The sequence below is a fragment of the Spodoptera frugiperda genome, chromosome 19, assembly GCF_023101765.2.
Source record: "Spodoptera frugiperda isolate SF20-4 chromosome 19, AGI-APGP_CSIRO_Sfru_2.0, whole genome shotgun sequence".
In the NCBI taxonomy this organism is placed as follows: Eukaryota; Metazoa; Arthropoda; class Insecta; order Lepidoptera; family Noctuidae; genus Spodoptera; species Spodoptera frugiperda.
In genome coordinates, this window is record NC_064230.1 from 6,905,390 (window position 1) to 6,930,144 (window position 24,755).

At 41.6% G+C, this 24,755-nt stretch overlaps 2 protein-coding genes across 3 annotated transcripts in view; one reads left to right on the forward strand and one right to left on the reverse strand.

Annotated features, from left to right (window-relative positions):
* Positions 1 to 21,778, forward strand: part of LOC118281105 (toll-like receptor Tollo) — a 42,526-nt gene extending 20,748 nt beyond the window's left edge. For both annotated transcript variants that reach the window (XM_035601566.2, XM_035601568.2), the window contains exons 2-8: positions 9,575 to 9,771; positions 11,727 to 11,955; positions 12,641 to 12,886; positions 14,629 to 14,792; positions 15,632 to 15,957; positions 16,870 to 17,191; positions 17,970 to 21,778. In XM_035601566.2, coding sequence (XP_035457459.2) covers positions 9,604 to 9,771; positions 11,727 to 11,955; positions 12,641 to 12,886; positions 14,629 to 14,792; positions 15,632 to 15,957; positions 16,870 to 17,191; positions 17,970 to 19,463 — 2,949 coding nt within the window. In that variant the 5' untranslated portion in view covers positions 9,575 to 9,603 and the 3' untranslated portion in view covers positions 19,464 to 21,778. The remainder of the gene's footprint in view (positions 1 to 9,574; positions 9,772 to 11,726; positions 11,956 to 12,640; positions 12,887 to 14,628; positions 14,793 to 15,631; positions 15,958 to 16,869; positions 17,192 to 17,969) is intronic.
* LOC118281212 (uncharacterized) overlaps positions 3,727 to 24,755 on the reverse strand; it is a 138,794-nt gene continuing 117,765 nt past the window's right edge. The window contains exon 12 of the mRNA XM_050700822.1: positions 3,727 to 3,911. The gene's annotated coding sequence lies outside the window, so the exon portion shown is untranslated. The remainder of the gene's footprint in view (positions 3,912 to 24,755) is intronic.

Consider the following 24,755-nt stretch of genomic DNA (forward strand, 5'->3'; position numbering starts at 1 on the left):
GAAATGGTGAAAAGTGGATGTACATTGTTTAATGGTATTACGTGTCGTAATGTGCACCTCTGCCTACCCCTTCGGGGATAAAAGGCGTGACGTTGCTTGTTTTTTAAACTGCGGGAGTAGCTACAGTACTTATGTATAAAGCAGGTATACATAACCTATAGTTAGTTGGTTTGCCCCCTTATCAGCGCAGATGGCTCTGGTGTTTTATTATTATCACTCCACATTATAAAATAAATTATTAATAACATGTGTACGGTGATATCTCGTTCGTTGGAATTGATGGGTGTATGTTTAATGTAGTTATTTTCTGGTGTTATCAAACTGTTGGGCCCAATGTTGGTCTTTAAACGCAAGTTTGGTACAAACGTTGGTTCAGATTTCTGGTATAAGCCGGTAAATGAGCAGACGGATCACATGATGGTAAGCAATCGCCGCCGCCCATGGACACTTGAAACACCAGAGGCGTTTTTAGTGCGCTGCCTTTTGGGAGTTAGGAATTTAAGGGTTGTTGGGGAATTGGGAAGGTGATAATTGGGTCTCTGGTAACCTCACTCGCACAACGCAAGCGTTGTTTCACGTCGGTTTTCTGTGAGGTTCTGGTATCACTCCGGTCGGTCTGTATTACGCTTTAGGGGGAGGAAACAGAGAATAAAGTTCCCTCTTTTATGACGGGAACAACCTTCCAATGTCGCCTAGCTTTTTGGGGATAAAAGACTAGGGAGTGTGGTATTTTTACCGCATTATAACCTCCCAGGTGGCCACTCTCGACAGGTGTTGAAGTTGTAGGTACTGGGAGGACTCAGTGCCCAAAACTAAACAGAAACATTTAACGTCTCATTTTCCAGAGATCCTGAATAGTAACATCTAGGCTAATCTGCAATCCGAATAATTTACCGGGGCTTCAGCTCGAAAAGCAGGCGTAAGAACGGGGTGGTGTTTAGTCAGTAAGAGTCTGACACTCCTTTCGCCTCGCCCAAGGCGGGACAAGTGATTGCACGACCTCCCCTCAAAATCAAAAAAATCTAACTTTTATTTCAAAAGACCGAAGCTGTTCTTTCTAGCATCGATATTTACAAATAGTTAAAACAATGCTTACGGGACTTCAGATTTAAAACAGGGTTAATCGATTATATACTATCTGCATCAAAAACCGGCGCCATTTTGGTGTCAATGACCTTTCTCTAGCCGTAAATCTAATTAACTACTTAATTTTGTTTTATAAATGAAACATAGCTTAACTGAGTCCGTTTCCACCAGTCAGAAATACCGCCGACAACAGCTCATTCCACAGTTTTGATGTGCGAGGCAGAAAGTTACAAGTATACACTAGAGGAGTAACAAATGCATTGCCGGGCTTTTGGGGGTTAGGGATTTGCGAATTTGGGGATCCAAGGAACGATTGAGTCCCCTATGACCTCACTCATACTGCGATATACAACCCAAGTGTTGTTCTAAGCTGGTTTCCTGTGAAGCCATGGTATCACTCCAGTCGACTCACTGCAGTGCGGAAGCCCGACCCATCCTTGAAACGTGATGTATATGCATCGCTACAGAAAACTAGCACAGTTTAGCTGCGCAAAGAAGATTTAAGAAAACATCCCATATGTTGGCTGTCAATTAGTTTAGATACGTTGCAGTGTGTTTAGTCTGCACGCTGTAACTATTTTCTTGTTAAAATAAACCGACATAACTGCCTGCTGTTTTTAAGCCGCGTCCGCAGCTGTTTTCGTGTAAGCTAACGAGGTAAAGCTGCTTTCTCCACCAGAGATGTGCTATGCTTTTTTTTTTTGAGGAGAGAAAATCATCCAATGTCTGACTCTGTGGAGAGGGAGTGTCAAACTCTTACTGACTAAAAACCACCCTGTTCCTGCTTTTCGAGCCGGAGCCCCGGTAAACCCGCCAGGTAGTCCGCAGCTCCGGATCAGGCATTAGCCCTTCTGGGCCCCATCTGTGGTGGTCTGATCACACGCACGGGTCTGGTTCTGGTCGGGCGGCGAGCTACCCTTGCTCGTGGCCCGCACTTACAGTGGCCGGAGAAGATGTGCTATGCTACATTGCTGTGGACGCGTTTGGTTTCCACCAATCATATTCATTGGTACACGTAGTCCCAGAGATGTGCTATGCTATGCTGTGGATGCGTTTGCCTTCCACCAATCATTAATTGTTACACATAGTCTAGCAACCGATACGACCTTCCAACATTCGAAAAAAAAGAGCATACTCCTTTTCAAAAGGCCGGCAACGCACCTCTGATGTTGTGGGTGTCCATGGGTGACGCTGATCGCTTACCATCAGGTGACTAACACGCTCGTCTACCGGCTTATTCCATAAAAACAATACGACCTTCAGGAAAAGAGCTCCCTTCCCAATATTACACCAGAAGAATGACGACTCTGGTGCTGTGGGTATTTATAGATAGTGCTGATAGCATACCATCAGGTGTTCCGTCTACTCCAAAAATAAACATAGACATCTAAAAAAACACTATAGATACTCACATAATACCTTGATTGTATGCCATATGGCCTGCGCCCGCGCAGCTAGGTCGTGTGTAAGTCATGATGTCACATCCTCACTTCCCGTGCCTTGCGTGTGCGCAACAAAATAAACATACACTGTTTACTTATCGCTGAAATGATAGTGGTTATATTTTTTAAACGTAATTTTTATTTGAATTCGAAGTCATACGATGTTTTGTGTCAATATTAGTCCAGCCCTGCGGGTTTGCCTGCGTTCCCGTGGTATAAAATAGTATCCTATTTGTGGAGGAAGGCTATAGGCTATAAAACATCACGCTACGACCAATAGGCCGAGCAGCGGGTCAAAGCAAATATGTAATTTTTACGTTTGATGGGTCATGTCCTCTAGTTGCTCTATTTGCTCGTTCCAAAGTGTAGATTCCTATGGAGAAGAACGAGCAAGAAACTCCATAGGTTACTCTTTGTCAATCAGATTCACAATACAATACTTGGTTACATTGTTTTGATTGCTTCAACTATGTGAGAACAATGTAAAACTAATAAAATAGTATCCTAACTGTCGAGGAAGGCTATAGGCTATAAAACATCACGCTACGATCAATAGGAGCCGAGCAGCGAATGTGTTGTGACTAATACGCCTATGTAATCTACTAGTTTCTGCCAGCGGCTTCGCCCGCGTTCCCGTGGGATAAAAAGTACCCTATGCGTTATTCCAGATCATAATCTACCCCTGTTCCAAATTTCATTCCGATCCCTTCAGCCGTTTTGACGTAAAGGAGTAATAAACATATGAGCCTCTAGCATGGCTTGAAGAGCTGCGGACTACCTAGCGGGTTTACCGGGGCTCCGGCTCGAAACGCAAGAGTAGGAACGGGGTGGTTTTTAGTCAGTAAGAGTCTGACACTTCCTCTCGCCTCGCCCAAGGCGGAATAAGTCATTGGATGATTTTCCGCCCTCAAAAATATAAATAAATAAAGCATGGCTTGAAACTAGTCGAGTTCCTCGTCAAACAGTTACGTGAGTAAGCCGATAACATGATTCAAAAGTACTGAATACTTGAAATATAACTCTGTATTGTTTGAATGCAGTTAAATAATAAGCAATGATGCAATGTGTTTTGCATAGAATTATATAAGGTGTTCTAAAAGTATCTGCCACGGCTTTAATGGGAGGTAGTGTTGTGTTTGACAATTACAATAGTGAATATAAATTATTGATGAGTAACTTTTTTTTTCATACAAAAAATCTACTTGTAAGTTGATTATGAAAGAGCTATCTCTTTCACTGTCTCTATCGCATCGTGCGTATTTGTGAACCACTTTATACAGAGTAGAGTCAATGTTTATTTAACTTCTTTATGTTCTCAAATTGAGTTAACTGGTCCGGGGTACGAAATTTCTTCACTATTGTAATGTTCAAACACAACACTACCTCCCATTAAAGCCGCGGCAGATACTTTTAGAACACCTTATATGTATACATATACATATAGATATATACTGAAAGATTACATAGAATCTTACACTTCGTAAAAATATTTACTTAGAACCATATACCACATGTCTAATTGTAATTCTTAGAATTCCGTTGTATATGACATAACCAGTGTAAATAGACCTTGTATGTGCGGAAAGATCATATATAGTGAGGCCAAAATATACTGGTGTTGTATAGCCGTACTCAGAGTCATTTATACAACGTCACGCCTTTTTTATCTCCGAAGGGGTAGGCAGAGGTGCATATTACGGCACGTAATGCCGCTACACAATGTAGATACACTTTTCACCATTTGTGTTATAAGTCCCATGTAATAGGGGGTGAGCCTATTGCCGTATACTGGACACAATTCCAGCTTCCGTGCTACTACTGAGAAAAAACTCTAGTAAAAGTTTGCCCGACACGGGAATCGAACCCGAGACCCCTTATGTGACAGTCGCATTTGCAACCACTCGATTAACGAGACATTTATTTAATGGTTACTTAACCCAGTCCTAAGCAATTGTTTTCCGAACAAAATCGTTACTGAGGAATAGTTTTTTTAAGAAACAGAGTAAAGTTCCCTAAGTAAAGCAGTATCCTCCGACCAGGCGCTGATCGTATCTAGCAGCTTTCTACCCAACTGTTGTTCGTTGGGATTGTCTATCCATGTTTATTCGCATCTGGAGTTGCGGACTGCCTAGCGGGTTACCAGGGCTCGGGCTCAAAGAAGTAGGAACGGGGTAGTTTTTAGTCAGTAAGAGTCTGACACTCCCTCTCACCTCGCCCAAGGCGGGAGAAGTCATTGGATGATATTGCCCCCTTATGTTTCCTTTGGATATTTGTCCGTCAATCACTCTGAAACCACAAAATGGATTTTGATGAAATTCTCGCTCGGAGTAACTAAGGTTACTTTTACGATGTAGAGTAGAGTAACGATGGAGTTTCTTGCTCGTTCTTCTCCATTCGAAGCTACACTTTGGAACGAGCTTCACTGACAGACAGACTGACGGACAATTCAATTTGACGTTTCAAAAGTGCCTTATTTAGGATTAATTGAAATAAATGCTTTGACTTTGACTTTTATTTTAGAAAATTGGAACAAAAATAAAGATATGTCCTAAAATTCACATTCTGCGCTGACAAAATGCGCAAAAAAATGGCGGAATCTACGCCTGAGGAGACGCGGCTATCAGATAGTACCATATACATATGTATGTATGTATGTATGAGTCTTACTCTAACAAACAGCGGATAAGCAGTTGTGTTAGTTCAGTTACTCATTCATAATTAGCATCATGTGTGGGTGAATCAGATTGTCAGCAGATTCATTTCTGACTACACGAACAAATGCTGTCGGGTTTTTTGGCAATTGTATCTATACATATGTGTATTGATAAGATGTATAAAAACACATCCTTCTTTATTTATTACTAATAGGGCTCGATTCCCGGGTCGGGCAAGGTAATACTGGACTTTTTTCGGTTTTTCTAAAATTTCTCAGTAGTAGCAGGGAGTCTGGAATTGTGCCCAGTATATGACAATAGGCCCTATTACATGGGACTTACAACACAAATGGTGAAAAGTGGGTGTACATTGTATAGTGGCATTACGTGCCGTAATGTGCACCTCTGCCTACCCCATCGGGGATAAAAAGCGTGACGTTGATACGTGTTATCACACAGCTGAAGGTATAATAGTAATTCTAACGGATAAATACCCAACAGCCTCGACAACCACCTTAGGAGGCTGGCGTTGGGCGGATGGATCAAGGGCCTGATGCAGAAGGCAGTTCTCCTACAAACGGCACGCATTGTGAGGAGGTTTCTGTCTTTGGAGGCTTAATCACCGGTAGCTTAGACCATGCCCCCACTACTGGTCGGCACCCTATTTTTTTATTTTTAAATATTATTTTATGAGTAGTATTTAAAAAAAATATTTTAGAGGATTTTAAGTAAATGTATATGCATTGTAATGTATATTGTGGATATTTTTCACGACAAATTGAATGCGTTCAAAACTTTTTTGTCGCGTCACAACGTCATCATCATCATCAGCCGAGAGACGTCCACTGCTGAACAAAGGCCTCCCCCTTGGTCCTCCACGTAGAACGACAAGCCGCCACCTGCATCCACTGGCTCCCCGCCACTCTGACGATGTCGTCGGTCCACCTAGTGGGAGGTCTGCCCACGCTGCGTCTTCCGGTCCGCGGTCGCCACTCAGTCACCTTCCTGGCCCAGCGGCCATCAGTCCTCCGAGCGACGTGGCCTGCCCATTGCCACTTCAGCCTGCATATTTTGAGAGCTATGTCTGCAACTCTTGTTCTTTGGCGAATTTCCATATTTCGGATTTTGTCGCGCAAAGATACTCCGAGCATAGCTCTCTCCATCGCGCGCTGGGCGACTCTGAGCCTTTCCAAAAGGCCAGCAGTTAGGGACCATGTCTCGGTACCGTACGTCATCACTGGCAACACACACTGGTTGTACATCCTGGTCTTCAGACACTGCGGGATTTTTGACGAGAAGACTTCATGCAACTTCCCAAATGCTGCCCATCCGAGTTGGATTCTTCGAGCGACCTCTTTCTCGAAGTTGGACCTACCTAGCTGGATGATCTGACCCAGGTATGTGTAGTGGTCTACAACTTCGAGTATATCGTTCCCAACGACAACCGGTATAGGTGCAACATGGACATTTGACATGATTTTCGTCTTGTCCATGTTCATTTTAAGGCCCACCTGTTGGGAAACGGTATTGAGGTCGCTGAGCATGGTGTTCAGCTCTTCCAGCGACTCTGCCATTACGACTATGTCATCGGCGAAACGGAGATGAGTGATGTATTCGCCATTAATGTTGATGCCGCGTCCGCTCCAGTCCAAGAGCTTAAAAACGTCCTCCAGTGCGTTCGTGAACAGTTTCGGAGATATAACGTCTCCCTGTCTCACGCCCTTCCGCAACTGGATTGGCCTCGTAGTCTCTTCCCGGAGTCGGATGCGCATGGTGGCGTTGTTATACAAACACTTCAAAACCTCGATGTATCTATAGTCGATGTGGCACCGCTGGAGAGACTGCAGCACCGCCCAGGTTTCGATTGAATCGAAGGCTTTCTCATAGTCCACAAACGCCAAGCATAGTGGCAAGTTATACTCCTCGGTCTTCTGTATAATCTGCCGCAGCGTATGAATGTGGTCTATGGTACTGAAACCTTTTCGGAATCCGGCTTGTTCGGGAGGCTGGAAGTCATCAAGCCTGCGTTCGAGACGGTTCGTGATGACCCTCGAAAACAGCTTATACACATGGCTCAGAAGTGAGATAGGTCTGTAGTTCTTTAGCAGACAGTTGTCGCCTTTTTTAAAGAACAGAACCACCACACTCCGTTGCCATGCTACCGGCGTGGTTCCCTCGAGTATGACGGAATTGAATAGCTTCTGGAGGACTAAAAGTATCGGTTTTCCACCCGCTCGCAGAAGTTCCGACGTGATTCCGTCATCGCCCGGCGCCTTGTTGTTTTTAAGCTGTTTGAGAGCCATCCTAATCTCGTACAGGCTGATGTCTGGGATATCCTCAGTGTAGTGCCGCGTCAGTTTAGCTCTTGGGTCCCGAGCTGTACCGACGATGGGTTGCCGTGTTGAGGTGTATAACTGTCCGTAAAACCTCTCGAGCTCTCCGAGGATCTCGGACTTCGACGAGATGACGCTGCCATCCTCGGTCTTCAGCCTCGTCATTTGGCTTTGCCCAACAGACGAATTCTTTGCGAAGACTTTTGAGCCCTTGTTTCGCTCAATTAAGTCTCTGACTCTTGCGGCGTTATAGGCCCGCAGGTCACGTCGCATGTATTTCGAGATTCGTCTATTGAGCTTGCCGTATTCAGACATATCGTCTGAAGACTGCAGCCTCATCTCGCTACGATCCTTAAGAAGTTTTAAGGTTCCGTCGGAGAGCTTTTGGGGCCTGTTTCGGCGGGGGTCTTGAAGAAGTCTGACCCCACTGCTCGGACAGTTTCCACCAACCCATTATTTATCTCGTCCACGTTTCCACAATCAGCTAGACACTGGAAGCGATTTTGCAGTTGGAGTTGGAACTGCTCGGGGTTTTGGATCTGGGCACGTCCAGGGCGGAGCGTGGACTTCACCAGGCGTGACCGCTCTAGTTTTACATTGATGTTCAGTGTGCCCCTGACAATACGGTGATCGCTACCGGTTTTCACCTTCGCTATCACAGAGACATCACTGAATATACGTCTTTCGGTCGCCATGATGAAGTCGATCTCATTTTTGGTAGAACCATCAGGGCTTATCCATGTCCACTTCTTGGCCGGTCGCTTCTGGAAGAAGGAGTTCATCAAATAGAGTCTCTCCCTCTCCATAAAGTCGACCAGCCGCTGGCCCCGATGGTTTCGCTGCCCATATCCAAATGGCCCTATTCTCAACTCATCGCTATTCCGTGTGCCCACCTTTGCATTGAAATCCCCCATCACAACGGTGAAGTGTGTTTCGGAGGAGTGTATGGCTTTTGAAATTTCCTCATACAGAGCCTCTACTTCGTCGTCACAATGTGTCGAGGTCGGCGCATATACCTGTATGACCTTCAGCGAATACCGGTTAGATATTCTGAGTATAAGGTACGCTACCCTGTTCGACACACTGTCGACCTCACACACGTTGTTGACGAGAGACTTGCGGACGAGAAATCCGACACCACCCTGGGATTTACGGTCTCCTTCCCGGAAGAAGAGCAAGTTGCCGGAATCTAGGATTATCGTATCCTGACCCTCTCTTCGGATTTCAGATAGTCCCAAGATGTCCCACCGCATTTTGCTCAATTCTTCCTCCAGCTCGACAATCTTCTCATCAGTCCGCAGTGTGCGGATGTTGTGCGTTGCCAGGGCCAAAGTTCGTCGGGGGTGGTAGCGCTTTCTCTGCCGGGGATTCTTAGCACCCCCTGCTCCGCCGTTACCTGATCCGCTACCTAGATCAGGAATAGCGGAGCTGCCGGGGACTGGGGGCCGTGTAATTTTGGTTGTCGCTCATAGTGAAAGGGGGGGGGGTTGCCATAATCCCCACGCTTGGCAGGCGGCTTGGGGATCGCAGTTAGGTCACCGATAAATTTTGAGAATGCTGCTGCCCATTCCTCGGTGGCTGGTCGCAGTTTTAGGACGTACCCGGGTCACAACGTAATATAGGTAAAATACCTTGTTTTTGTACACCTAATTCATTTAATTGCTTTTACATCTTTACTTATGTTTATGTTTAATTAGTTTAGGCCAGGGGTGGCCAACTTATATGTACTCGCGATCGGCTTTTTTTCTTAAAGTTCCTCGCAATCTACTTTTTGTGTACACATACTTTAGTACCAAAAATTTTGAAAATTTTTCTTAATTTCTGGTCCACGATCGGTCAAAAATGCTCTCGGGATCGACCGGTCGATCGCGATCGACCTGTTGGCCACCCCTGGTTTAGGCTGTTTATTATGAAAGTTGTGTACAGTTGTAAATGGATGTCAGATTCACTCAATGTTTAATATGTATTAAGGATATTTTATACTATATTGATCTGTTGTCTGTATCTGTACCTTATTGTAATAATGAAATAAAATAAAAATATTTCCTCTTGTCCACAGTGATGTATACCACCTAGACCACCAGCGCGATGCTGCTCCTCCTGCTCCTATCCCTGGCCCCGGCTGCGCTGGCCCTCTACTGCCCATCAGACTGCTACTGCGTGCTGTATGATGAGCTGGAGTATACCTGCAGGGCTGGTGACAGCAGTGTGAAGTTCAACGCCAGGAACAACGAGTATGTCAATATACGATGCGAGGTATGTACACAGTTTTGTAACTTATCCGTTTTTATGCAAAATGGAAGCACACGTAAAATGTGGATTTAATTTTTTTTGAAGAATACTAATTTAAAAATGGTCTAATTTCTTACACAAAAAAAGGTACTTGAAAAACTAAAAAGCCCGGTTTTCTGGAGATATAGCGTCAGGAAGGAAAACCCGACTTATTTTTATATTAAAAAATATAAGCCCAGGTTTCCTCACGATGTTTTTCTTCACCGTTTGTCAGTGGTGTCTAAATTATCTTAGAAAGTACATACATATAACTCGGATAAAGTCACATTGGTACTTGCCGTTGGTAGGTTTCGATCCCGCACTCTCATGCATGAAAAGCGGGTGTCTTAAACATCCGGGCAACCATAACGTATTTTTTTTAGTGGTATAAACTGGTAAACAAGCGGACGAGTCACCTGATGGGTAATACTGGAGGAGTTATAAGTGCATTGCCATTCCTATATGTTAATCAATCAGCGCCGTCCATGGACACCCGCAACACCAGAGGAGTCACAGGTGCGTTGCCTAAAAATGAGGAAAAAAGCAGAGAAAACATTGATAAGTCACTATACTGCAATTACTAATTTCTAATTTTAGAAAATTCCAAAGCCCACAATGTTGATGCTTGCCAAAAATAATGAAAATAATCAATGAAACGCTTTTCCTTCTCTACGAAGACTATTTTTCATGATATAAGCCGGTAAACGAGCAGATGGATCACCTGATGGTAAGCAATCGCCACCGCCCATGGACACTTGAAACACCAGAGACGTTACAAGTCCGTTGCGGGTGATTTGGGGGTTAAGAATTTGAGGGTTGTTGGGGAACCGGGGATTGGTAAGTTTGGGAAGTGGCTAATTGTGCCTACGGTAATCTCACCCACACAACGCTGTGGTTGTTTCACGTCGGCGTACTGCTCGGCCGTGGTATCACTCCGGTCGAGCCGACCCATTCGTGCCGAAGCATAGCTTTCCAAAGTCCACACTTAAAAGAGTTACATTGTTTATGTGCTCCTCTGCTTTTGACCACAAAGTAATGGCCTTTATGTAGTTTTTGTAATGAAACTAGCGTCTCGCCCCGGGTTTACACGGCTATTAGTGCTTCCTTCCTCTTGAATCACTCTATCTATTAAAAACCGCATCAAAATCCGTCGCGTAGTAGACAGCGGAAAGCGGATTTTTTTTGACATTTGTTGGGTCGACGTTTGGCCGCTATCTCGCTTGATGGTAAGTGATGATGCGGCCTACGATGGAGCACGTCTGCCCATAAGCAACCTATTCACTCGGGCCTTGAAGACACCCAGGTTATACCCATCAGGAAACACAGACTCCGGCAAGGAGTTCCACTCCCTAGCAGTTCGCACAAGGAAGCTTGAAGCGAAGCGCTTCGTGTCGGTCGGTTTTATTTAGCTTACCCCGTTTCTTTGTTTAGGTCTCTAGTAATTGGAATGTCCCCCCCTTCCTGACGACAGATCGATCTGATATTTGGTACACACTCTTAATCTCGATGACCATACAATATAATGTAATTGTTTCCACAACTACCTCCATTATGGATATCTAACGAAAGGGCTTTATTGGTAGAATAGAGCTCATTAAAACTGTAACGTAAACATAATATTTTTATATAAGGTGTTCTAAAAGTAGTGCACACAAAAACATCTACGTATGAGTTTGTTATGAAAGAGCTATCTCTTTCACTGTCTCTGTCGCTTCGTCATATATGTGAACCACTTTATACAGAGTAAAGTCAATGTTTATCTAACTTCTTTATGTTCTCAAATTAGTTAACTGGTCCGGAGTACGAATTTTCTTCACTATTGGAATCTTCGAACACAACACTACTTTTAAAGCTCCTTATAAATATAATATACTATGACACTATATGACATGTGATGATAATACAATTACATTAATATATGTTCTTTCTTTTCATTCCAGCCAAAAAAGAACCTGACCTGTTCAGACCTCCCTCGCATCAATTTCGCCAACAACCAGACCCTCCCGTCCCTCTGGCTGAGGGAATGCCCTCCATCCATCATCCCATGCCTGAACGAGGCTCTGATGACTCCATCAGTAGGCTACGTGTCTCTCACGCAGCTGCAAGCACCTTTGCGAGCTGATGATGTGGAGCATCTTGGTGATGTACAGGAGATCATGATCACTGATGGTAAGTCGTCTTTTTATGGTATAAGCCGGTAAACGAGCAGACGGATCACCTGATGGTAAGCAAGGATTGGACACTAGTGGAAACGGATTGAGCTAAAATGCTATGTGTTTTGTATGGAAAGATGAGTGCTATTGATGGCTTCCCTACTATCGATACATCGCATACTCGAGCTGCGCATCTTCCTCGCACAGTAACATAGTTTAGTATCAGTGGAAACGGTGACATAGTTTCACAGCTTACCTATTACATCTTCGTAGCATAGCTACATAGCACATATCTGGTGGAAAAGCATTGTAATACAGTGGTACCCAAACGGTGCAGTGGTCCATGGACCACTGGTGCTCTGCAGAAGACAGAAAATGTTTTTTTATTATGAATCACGCCGCAAACAAGCAGACGGATCACCTGATGGTAAGCAATCGCCGCTGCCCATGGACACTCGAAACACCAGAGGCGTTACAAGTGCGTTGCCATCCTTTTTGGGGTTAGGAATTTAAGGGTTGTTGGGGAATCGGGGATTGAGAAGTGGGGTAATTGGGCCTCCGGTAACCTCACTCACACAACGAAACACAACGCTGTGGTATCACTCCGGTCGAGCCGGCCCAGCACTGCCGAAGCATGGCTCTCCGACACTTCCTAATTCTTCATTAGACACTTTTGAAACGTCAATTCTTCTCCCCATCAGGACCAAAGGACCCCATACCACCATCAGCTCTCCAAAAGCTCCCATCTCTTCGACGGCTGCGAATCAAGACAGCAGTGACCCTGTCTCCATCCATCTTCGCCGAATCACCACAGCTGGAGTACCTGGAGCTGTCGGACCCTCAGATCATGGAGATACCCTCAGGAACCTTTACTGGTCTGCGGAAACTGAAGATGCTCAACTTTTTCAGCAATGATATTAGTGATGTGGAGATGGACTCTTTACTAGGTATGGTGTTCTTATCTTATTGTAACTCTCGTGAGACATACTAAATTAATTATTATGTTATCGGCTTACTCACGTAAATGTTTGACGAGGAACTCGACTAGTTTCAAGCCATGCTAGGGGCTCATATTCATTGACGCCTGATTCGGAGCTGCGGACTACCTAGCGGGTTTACCGGGGCTCTGGTTCGAAAGGCAGGAGTAGGAACGGGGTGGTTTTTAGTCAGTAAGAGTCTGACACTCTCTCTCGCCTCGAGCATGGCGAGAAAAGTCATTGGATGATTTTCCCCCTCAAAAAAAAGAGGCTCATATTCATGAGCAGCATTCCGCGACATACGAGCATGGCTTGAAACTAGTCAAAACGTTACGTGAGTAAGCCTATAACATAATAATTAATGTTGTTATCTTACTAAATAAAATAAAATAAATAAATAGATCACCTGATGGTAAGCAAATAACCTTTTATCATCATCATCATAACTTGACGCCTTTAACCCCCGAAGGTGCACATTATGGCACATAATGCCAATGTACCACCCACATTTCACATGTTGTATGTAATAGGGGGTGAGCCTATTGCCGTATACTGGGCACATTTCCAGACTCCGTGCTACTACTGAGATATTTTTGAAAAAAAGCCCAGTAATACTTTGCTCAACCCGGGAATTGAACCCGAGGCCCGGCAGTCGCACGCGACCATTCGACTCACGAGGCAGTCATATCTTACTAATATTATAAATACGAAAGTTTGTATGTATGTTTGTTACTCAATCACGTCAAAACGGATGAAGGGATCGGGATGAAATTTTGGAAAGGTGTAGATTATAGTCTGGAATAACACATAGGTTTCTTTTTATCCCACGAGATTGCGACCGAAGCCCCTGGCTGTACCTAGTTTTAAAATATACTGTTTTTTTGGTCAATGCGCCAAAAGAGCAGATGGATCACCTAATGGTAAGCAATAGTCTGTTTTATACCACTGCTGACCAAAGGCATCTTGTAACACGGAGAAGATTTGAGCATTAATCACCACGCTTGCTCAATGCGGGTTGGCGATTTCAAACTTATAATCAGAAATTATAAGTCCAGGTTTCCTCACGATGTTTTCCTTCAGTGTTTGTCAACCCTGTGATGATGATGAGTCTTCATCATGATCATCACTATAATTAGTATGTATATATTATATGTAAATAGTATATGTAATGTTATTATGTACGTTTATTATTTTTCCATGTTATTTAAATATATACTGATATATTTGTGTAAGTAAGTATATTCTATTTTTCCACCTGAGCTTTTCTGTATTTACTTGCTCCATGCACCTACCACTGGTTTTTCACTGCATCACCTAAAGGTTTGGCTGGTAGAAAATGCCTACGGCATTAAGCCCACCTTTGTACACATTGATGTGCATAAAGAGTAAAATAAATAAATAAATAAAGTTTTTAAAGTGACATGGTCACTAACACTATTATTAGAACTTATAACGGGATATTTACCATGTTTATTCATTTTATCGAGTTTCCGATATTTCGGCACTTTTGCAAGCGCCATGATCACGGATTAACTTAATTTTTTTTTACATTTAACACAGTTAATCCGTGATCATGGCGCTTGCAACAGTGCCGAAATATCGGACACTCGATAAAATGAATAAACATGGTAAATATCCCGTTATAAGTTCTAATAATAGTGTAAATAAATAAAAAAATGATGAGGCGTTTTCTTATATGTATTTCTTTCCAGGTTTGGACTCACTGGAATCTCTCTCGTTCACCAGAAGCCGTCTCGCTCACATAGCTCCCGGCGCTCTCACACACGTGCCGAAGCTGAAATCACTCGACTTAATTAAGAATAGGATCCAAGAAATCCCACCAGGATTGTTGACTAACTTGACTGAGCTGGAGAATGTAAGTATATGTGTGTTTTTATGGTATAAGCCGGTAAACGAGCAGGATCACCTGATGGTAAGCAATCGCCGCCGCCCATGGACACTTGAAACATTAGAGGCGTTACAAGTGAGTTGACTGCCTTTTTTTACATTGTTTATGTGCTCCTCTGCTTTTGACCACAAAGTAATGGCCTTTATGTAGTTTTTGTTTAGCGTCTCGGGGTTTACACGGGGCTTCCTTCCTCTTTAATCACTCTTTCTATTAAAAACCGAATTTTGTACGTTTGATGGGTCGACGTTTGGCCGCTATCTCGCCTGATGGTAAGTGATGATGCGGCCTACGATGGAGCACGTCTGCCCATATGCAACCTATTCACTCGGGCTTTGAAGACACCCAGGTTATACCCATCAGGAAACACAGACTCCGGCAAGGAGTTCCACAGTTCGCACCTAGCAGCACTTCGTGCGAGTGGGTGGGATATCTACCATGAAGCGGTGGCGCTTCGCCGATTGTCTTGTGGTTCGATGATCGAAAGGATTAGGGGGAATCAAGTTGTGCATTTCCCCTGCATACTCTCCGAAATGTATCATGTATATGTAAAAAACAGAAAGGCAGTATGCATTAAGTTTGTATAAACCGGTAAACGAGTAGACGGATCACCTGATGGTAAGCAATCGCCGCCGCCCATGGACACTTGAAACACTAGAGGCGTTACAAGTACGTTGCCGGCCATTTGGGGATAGGAATTTAGGGCTTTTTGGGGAATCGGGGATTGGGAAGATTGCGAAGGGGGGGGGTAATAAGGCCTCTCCTCTATATATTATAATTAAACTAATCACAAAATTCCTTAATTCCAGGTAACAATTCACATGAACGATGTAAACTTAAAACTACATTCAAATTCCATATCAAACCTACCTTCATTAAAGCAACTCATTATAAAAGACTGTGGGGCTGAAATACCGAGTGACCTGATCATCGGCTGTGAAGCCCTAATCACATTGGACCTCTCCCAAAACCGAATAACTGGTATACCGGAGAACTTCTTCAAGGATTTGAAGAATATAGAACATTTAGATTTGAGCTTCAATAAGATATCTAAATTGACCAGTGGAGTGCTATCGCCAATGAAACAGTTAAAGTATTTGAACCTGGATAGAAATCATTTGGAAGTTTTGCCTGAGTAAGTACCTTTTTTTATGAAAAGCAGACGTATCTCCTGATGGTAAGCAATCGTCGCCGCCCATGGACACTTGAAACACCAGAGGCGTTACAAGTGCGTTGCCAGCTTTTTGGGGGTTAGGAATTTAAGGGTTGTAGTGGAACGGGGATTGGGAAGATTGGGAAGGGGGGAAATGGGCCTACGGTTCCGGACGTCTTGTTGTTATATCAGCTCCTCACAGATATTAGACCACCACCACCAGTAGGGCTGATGCCTGATCCGGAGCTGCGGACTACCTTGCGGGTTTACCGGGGTTCCGGCTCAAAGCAGGAGAAGGAACGGGGTGGTTTTTAGTCAGTAAGAGTCTGACACTCCCTACTCGTCTCACTCATGGCGGGAGAAGTTATTGAATGATTCCTCCCCACCCCCTCAAAATCATCTCCGCATGCACCATCGGCCTCCACTGCTGACGAAAACCCTCTTCTCTCACGGAGAAGGTTTGAGTAGTGGCCACTTATATAGGCTGATGGTGTGATGTGATTATTTCAATATCAAAATAGTTAATAAAAGCATAATAAAAACATTAATCCCCATCCCACTTTTTTATGGCATCAGCCGGTAAACGAGCAGACAGATCACCTGATGGTAAGCAATCGCCGCCGCACATGGACACCCGAAACACCAGCGGCGGAATAGGTGGTTTGCCGACATTTTATTGAGAATCGGGCATTGGGAAGATTGGGAAGGAGGGTAGTTAATTGGGCGTCCGGAACGCAAGCGTTGTTTCATGTCGGTTTTCTGTAAGGTCCGGTCGAGCCGGTCCAGTATTACTGAAGCATGGCTCTCAAACACTTATACACCCCGACCTACAGGACATTAATCACCACCCCACTTATACCCACTTACACTCACTTATAACATTTTTTTTTACAGATTCCTATTCGCTGGCCTCAGGAAATTAGAAAAAGTAACAATCAACGAAAATCTACTCACTTCCATAGATTCTTTAGCATTCCAAGGGGCTACGGCTTTGCACACAATATCTTTATACGGCAACAGATTAACATTGAAGTCCAATGAACATATCCAAGACTATATGGACTTAGATCTCTACTCACCCTTCAACACTTTGAGCGAATTAAAAAATTTGAACCTTAGTAAGAATAACATAAGCTCTATATTCGATGATTGGAGGATAGTGTTGCTCAATCTGGAGTTACTGGATCTATCTTATAATCATATTGGAGAGCTATTGGTGAGTATTATTGCATTGTAAATTGTTTTATTTTATGTAGCAGTAGCAACGCAACGTCACGCCTTTTATCCCCAAAGGGGTAGGCAGAGGTACACATTACGGCACTTAATGCCGCTATACAATGTACACACACTTTTCACCATTAGTGTTATAAGTCCCATGTAATAGGGGGTGAGCCTATTGCCATATACTGGACACAATTCCAGACTCCGTGCTACTACTGATAAATTTTTCGAAAAGCCGAAAAAAGTCCTATAATTCTTTGCCCGACCACTCGACTAACGCAACGAGGCAGTCGAAAAAGAAATAAATTCGAATATTTCAAAACCAAACCATTTTTCGTTGGCAGTTCGGCAGACATGTTTAAAATTCCATTTGGAACTATTCACAGAAGTATAATATATTATCTGAAGTTTTCTGGAAAACTTACATGGAATTTATAACACAAATGGTGAAAAGTGGGTGTACATTGTATAGTGGCATTACGTGCCGTAATGTGCTCCTCTCAAATCGTAGTGGGGGGTAAAGTTTATTAAAAAAAGAAATGTATCTCTATACCAAATTTCATCCAAATACATTCGGTAGTTTTCCCTTAAAAGACTAAACGCCGTACTCAGAGTCATTTATCTAATAGTTACTTAACCCTCTTCTTAGTAATTGTTTTCGATACAAAGTCGTTACTAAGGAATAGTTTAAATAATCATTAAATATCTCCGTGTCTGAGTACGGCAGCAACAAAAATACCAATTATTATTAATTATTATTATTTCTATTTCAGCCGGACACCTGTCAATTCCTAAGCAACAAAATCACAGTGGATCTGCAGCACAATGATATAAGTACTGTTCTTTTATACCATACGTCTCAACTGGACCTCACAGATCCCAGTGTACCTTCAAACAATGTGTTTCTCTTAGACAACAACCCATTTAACTGTGATTGCCACATATATAACCTAGCTATGCGTCTACAAGGCAAAAAGCTGCCCTACGAACCCACTTTCAACGTAGGCAAAGCCGAATGCAAATCCCCACGCCACTTAAGTGGGGATTTGTTGACACATGTATCCCCACTCGACTTATACTGCGAAGAAATGTCGCCTGATATTAAATTTAACTGTAGTTCGGTTAAAATGAGGCCTGCGTACAATGATTTGGCGTACGACTGTGATGATGTACCTCCTTTCTTCCCTGATGAAATTCAAAATTATTCTTTGAAATTACGACACCCACCAAAAGACTTACGCAACTTAACACTAAGTCTACTTAACCTAACTAGCATAGGATTACAAGAAATCCCATTTACACCGTCAGAATCGGTAAAAGTAATCGATTTATCGAACAACAATCTCACAGAGATACCGATCCGATTCTTAGAATCGAATACGACATTGTATTTATCGAATAATCCATTTGTATGCGATTGTTCTTCCAAAGATGATATTTTAGCTTTACGAGCAAGTTATAATGTGAATGATTTGGATATAGTTAGCTGTTCAAACGGCGATTTGGTAACAGATTTAGAAATATCATCGCTATGCTATACAAGGACTTTAATAGCAGAGATTGGTGGTATATTAATATTCTTAATAATAATCTTAGTGTTTATTATAACATTCATATTTCCCAGACAAATGGTATTATACTGTGGTCATAGGCTCTTTCCGTGCTGGTATATCGACGATCCCGATACTACGGCAAAAGAATATGACATATTCATATCTTATGCTCATAAAGACCAAAAATATGTCAATAAGCTACTTCCTAAATTAGAAAATGATTTTAAGTTAAAAGTCTGCGTCCATTACAGGGACTGGGAAGTCGGAGATTTTATTCCGGATCAGATCAATCGATCAGTATCGAATTCGAGAAAAACGATTATTCTTTTATCGAATAGCTTTCTCGATTCGACTTTCGCGAATTTGGAATTTCGTACCGCGCATAATTTAGCTTTGAAAGAGGGGAGAGAGAGAGTGATTTTGATACTTTTAGAGGACGTTAGTAAACATGAGAAATTGTCTGAAGAATTAAAGTATCATATGAAGATGAATACGTACCTTACTTGGGATGATATTCGGTTTGATGAAAAGTTAAAACGGAGAACGGTACCTCAGAAATATAATAGAAAGAAATTCGTTGCACCGGCCATTTTAAAACCTATCTTCAGACAGGCAACTGAGAATAATTTGAAAAAGGCACTCGATGTGCACTTGAATAGTGCAGGACAATTGGTCAATTTAGCTCAAAATAAGAAGAATATTGATATGGTATAGTTTTTTCATTTCATTTAATTTTTTAACAAAACATTGCCCCACTTTAGGATTTTCTCCTGTGTCGTGGGTGCGTTTACAAACATACAAGTTCATATGCACAGTTATTTTCCCAAATACGATACGACCTTCAAACCTTCAAGAAAAGGTTCCTTTTTAAAAGGCCGGCAATGCACCTGTGTCTCCTCTGGTGTTGCGGGTGTCCATGGGCGGCGCTGATCGCTTACCACCAGGTGACTCGTTTGCTCGTTTGCCGTCTATTCCATAAAAAAATACAGTTTTAAAAATGTTATGCCCTCTCTCACCCAACCTCTCTGACTAAAGCACTCGGAGACATTTAATGATTATTAAATGATAAATGATATTTATTTCTGTAAGTAGGTTACAAAATAACACTTTTACACGTCAATATTTCAAATAACTAGATGAGGCCGGCATTTCCTATCGGACTACTCTGAGAAGAAATGCCGAAACAAACTCAGAGGTCATAGTCTCTTTTAAAGTCCAGGTAATGAAATAGAGGATAATGTGAGAGAACCGTGCAAGTTGATTCTGTAGTGGCCTTTAGAGGAAAGGTATTCCTTAGTAACTTCAAACTATTCCTTAGTAACGATTTTGTATCGAAAACATTACTAAGGACTGGGTTGAGTAAGCATTAAAACGAATCTGAGTATGGCGGTGAGTCTTATTGTAACTCTCGTGAGACATACCAAATTAATTATTATGTTATCGGCTTACTCACGTAACTGTTTGACGAGGAACTCGACTAGTTTCAAGCCACGCTAGAGGCTCATATTCATGAGCAGCATTCCGCGACATACAAGAAGTCATAAGATGATATTCCCCCCTTAAAAAAAAGAAAAGTGACATTGAAATGAAATTTGATTTTCAAGTAAGTGACACTTGATGGTATAGGCAAGGGATTACCGTTAAGCTAAGTACCTCTTAGTTGAGAGAGAATTTAGGGATGGTTCTTGAAAACGGTACTATATTTGACTCTTTATAGATTAAAAAAAGTCTTTTGGAAAGTCGTAATTTCAAAGCATTTATTTCAATAAACCCTTATAATACAGTATTCTAAAAGTATCTGCCACGGCTTCAATGGGAGGTAGTGTTGTGTTTGAACATTACAATAGTGAAGAAATTTCGTACCCCGGACCAGTTAACTCAATTTGAGAACATAAAGAAGTTAAATAAACATTGACTCTACTCTGTATAAAGTGGTTCACAAATACACACGATGCGACAGAGACAGTGAAAGAGATAGCTCTTTCATAACAAACTCATGTGTAGATATGTTTTATATGAAAAAGAAAATAATTTACATTCACTATTGTAATATTCAAACACAACACTACCTCCCATTAAAGCCGTGGCAGATACTTTTAGAACGCCTTATATAAACAGGCACTTTGGGAACATCAAAATATTATAGAAAATCAGTGAAGCTAGGTTTTAAAATATGGATCTGTTTAAGAATATAAGCAATGCTGTAAAATTATAGACTTTAATAGAAATACTAGGCTATATGCGCGTTAAGGTAAGCGTCGCACGCATCGCACGCATTCCGTATGACGTCATCAGTACGCATCGCATGTAGACATTGCCGATGATGCGGTCCGTACGATGCGGATCAGTGGACGCAGTTGTATGAGTTTCTATACAAGACTAACTAAAATCCGTTGCGTACGATGCGGGCCTGTGGACGCTTACCTTAAAACACTACGTATGTAGTATAAAACAAAGTTGTTTCATTATTGTGATAAAAATAAAACTAATGAGTATACAAAGACAGTTTCTTCGGGAAAGTTGTATGTAATCATGAGTACAATCACGTGTTTAAATATCGTTCACTAATTACCAGTCACCCTATATAGACACACAGGCGAAAAACGACTTTGTTTCATACTACATAAGAGTGAATTTTTATTGCATTTTTTTATCATAATTTTTAAGTGTTTGTTTTGTCGCTACGGTATGTAAAAGGTAGCTATTTGTAATATATTTGAGCCATTAAGCAATTTTTATGCAGCTTTATACATATTATATATAATTTTGTATAGATATATTATTTTTTTAATACTAACAGTTCTGCCAATCAATTTTGTACTCTAAAGCTAAGATATATAAGAATGATTTTAGATAATGCTAGAAAATAGTCTAAAGAATCTCGTCCACTACTGGACTATGAGCCTCCTCTACATAAGAGGGTTTGCCATAATCTCCGCAGGCAGGCGGGTTGGAGATCGCAGTGTAAAAGGTTCAGGTTTATCAGAGAGCGCTGCTGCACGGTCTCTGTCTAATGTGTAGTTGCTTAGCTGGGTATGTGATACCCACGTGAACAGTAGGCTGAAAATCGTATGGCAAGCTATGTATTGCAGCTAAAGAAAATGAGTTTTTATATTTAAAGCATTAAAGTTTAAAACTGACTGGCATTACTGTATTTGTAACGATCTTTTTAGTTATAAGTTAATAATTTATAATAAATAAGTGTTTAAAGAAATCTCAAAATGTATCCCCAATCTCCAATATCTGTTTTGTAGATTATTTTAAAACATTTAGACACCTAAAACTTTCTCATAAGTCTGAAAAATACTATACAGAAAACCGCATCAAAATCAGTTCAGTCAAACGCGAGATAATCGCACACAAACATACATACATACAGGTCAAACTGAGAACCTCCCATTTTTTGAAGTCGGTTAATTAAAAATGTAAAGATTTGAAACCTATTTTAGTATAAATGGTGCCTAATTATAGACTAAAAGGTGCTTAAACTAGTGCCTGAAATATTTTAACACATTCAGTGCCACCGACTCGCCCGGAGAGTCCATGTAAATTTTATTCCAGTGCCGTAGACTCGCCCAGCGAGTTCAATGTTTTTGCTCTTTCTTTCCAAAATGCATGGTGTATTTTCTGCTTAAAATAATACTGAAGACTAAAGATACCCTAATCTAAAGAATTGCATAGAGGGTGCGACTCTACGGTTCTGGAATTAAATTTACGTGGACTCTCTGGGCGTGTTGGTGGCATTGAATGTGTTAAATAGTTGTATATACATAATTTTCTAGATATTATATCTACCTGTTATTTTTAAGAAACTGAAAGCAATACATTGTACATAAAATACATTTTTAATATTATATTTGGTCGATGTGGCTCTCCCACTACATTTAAGTGTGTATATAAAACAATCTTTCCATTCTCCAATAACCCTTAAATTGCTAACCCCCAAAAGGCCGGCAACGCACTTGCAACGCCTCTGGTGTTTCAAGTGTCCATGGGCGGCGGCGATTGCTTACCATCAGGTGATCCATCTGCTCGTTTACCGGCTTATACTATAAATAAAGGTCTTATGTTTCGAACGGAGTATATGTTTAGTTTAGTTCATAACTAGCAAACCCGGCGAATTCCGTTTCGCCACCAATGACTTTCCCTGTTTTCCTGCTTTTCTCTTAAATTTTTGCTATAAACTTCACGGAGCCCGAGACCTTTTCAACGAATGCAAAACCGTGGAAATCGGTTCGTGCGTTCTGGAGTTATAGCGTCAGGAAGGAAAACTCGACTTATTTTTATATTATAGAAAGATTAATAAGACTATAAAACAGTGATCTGAACTGTTAATGCTAAGTATCAAATCATTTACCTATGTATTTTGCTAAATACATTAATTCATGAGGTTTACTACAAGCCATTGTGTACCTTAATCAAATAAATATAAGATTAAAGATTGCTTTTCCACCAGAGATGTGCTATGCTACGTTGCTGTGGATGCGTTTGGCTTCCACCAATCATATTCATAGCTTAGCACTGGTGGAAACGGACTCAGCTAAGCTGTTTTTTATATGGAAAGATGCGTGCTATGGATGGCTTCTCTACTATCGATACATCGCATACTCGAGCTGCGCATCTTCCTCGCACAGCTACATAGCTCAGTATCAGTGGAAACGGTCACATAGTTTCACAGCTTAGCTATTACATCTTACATAGCACATCTCTGATGGAAAAGCACACTAAGACTGGTTCTCATTTAACAAGATTGTTTTTATTTTTAAAACAGTTTATTCGGTAAAGTTGTTTGTAATCATGAGTACAATCACGTGTTTAAATATCGTTCACTAATTACCGGTCACCCTATATGTTATATATTATTCTCAGGCAGTCTACATATTACGTGTACATATCATTCTAGTCAAATAAGACATAATATCACTTTGTACAGCTGAGTAAACATATTGTTATCGAAAGCAATTTTAGATTGTAATAATTTTATTATAAATAAATAAATAAATGTTTATACAAACTTACTATTTCGTTTTTATTTCTATATCTGTCTCGTTGGTCGAGTGGTTGCAAGTGCGACTGCCGGGCAAGGGGTCTCGGATTCGATTCCCGGGTCGGGCAAAAGTATTGCTGGGCATTTTTGGGTTTTTCAAAAAATTCTCAGTAGTAGCACGTAGTCTGGAAATGTGCCCGGTATATGGCAATAGGCTCACCCCCTATTACATGGGACTTACAACATAAATTGTGAAAAGTGGGTGTACATTGTACAGTAGCATTACGTGCCATAATGTGCACCTCTGCCTACCCCTTCGAGGATAAAAGGCGTGACGATATGTATGTATTTTGTACTTGTAGATCTTAATTATATATTTAGTTCCTTCAAATAAAGACTGCTGGATGGGCAACGTGTAGCGGGTTCGATTCCCACACGGAGCATCTCTTTGTGTGATCCACATTTACACTTAATTTATTTTTAATTAGAAAATAATTATGAAGAAACTAGATTTTACCAGCGGCTTCCATAGGCACCTAGACAACACAGAGCGTTATTTCACTTGTTAGCATAGTACATCCCCTGTTTGGCAAAGGTCTCTATGACTACCTATGAATCTGTTTATTACATATTACATATATAAATTGTTTTTTTTTCTCATGAATGAAGGAAGTTTTGTTCGTTTTACTTTCTTGAACCCCTCCCGATACTAAAACCTGGCTACGCCTATGGCGGCTTCACCTGCGTCGCCGTTTGATAAAAAAGTTACCTATGTGTTATTCTAGACCATAATCTACCCCTGTTCCAAATTTCATCCCGATAACTTCAGCTGTTTTGACGTGATTGAGTAACAAACACAAGCTCACAAACTTTCGCATTAACACATTCAGTGCCACCGACTCGCCCGGAGAGTCCATGTAAATTTTATTCCAGTGCCGTCGACTCGCCCAGCGAGTTCAATGTTTTTGCTCTTTCTTTCCAAAATGCATGGTGTATTTTCTGCTTAAAATAATACTGAA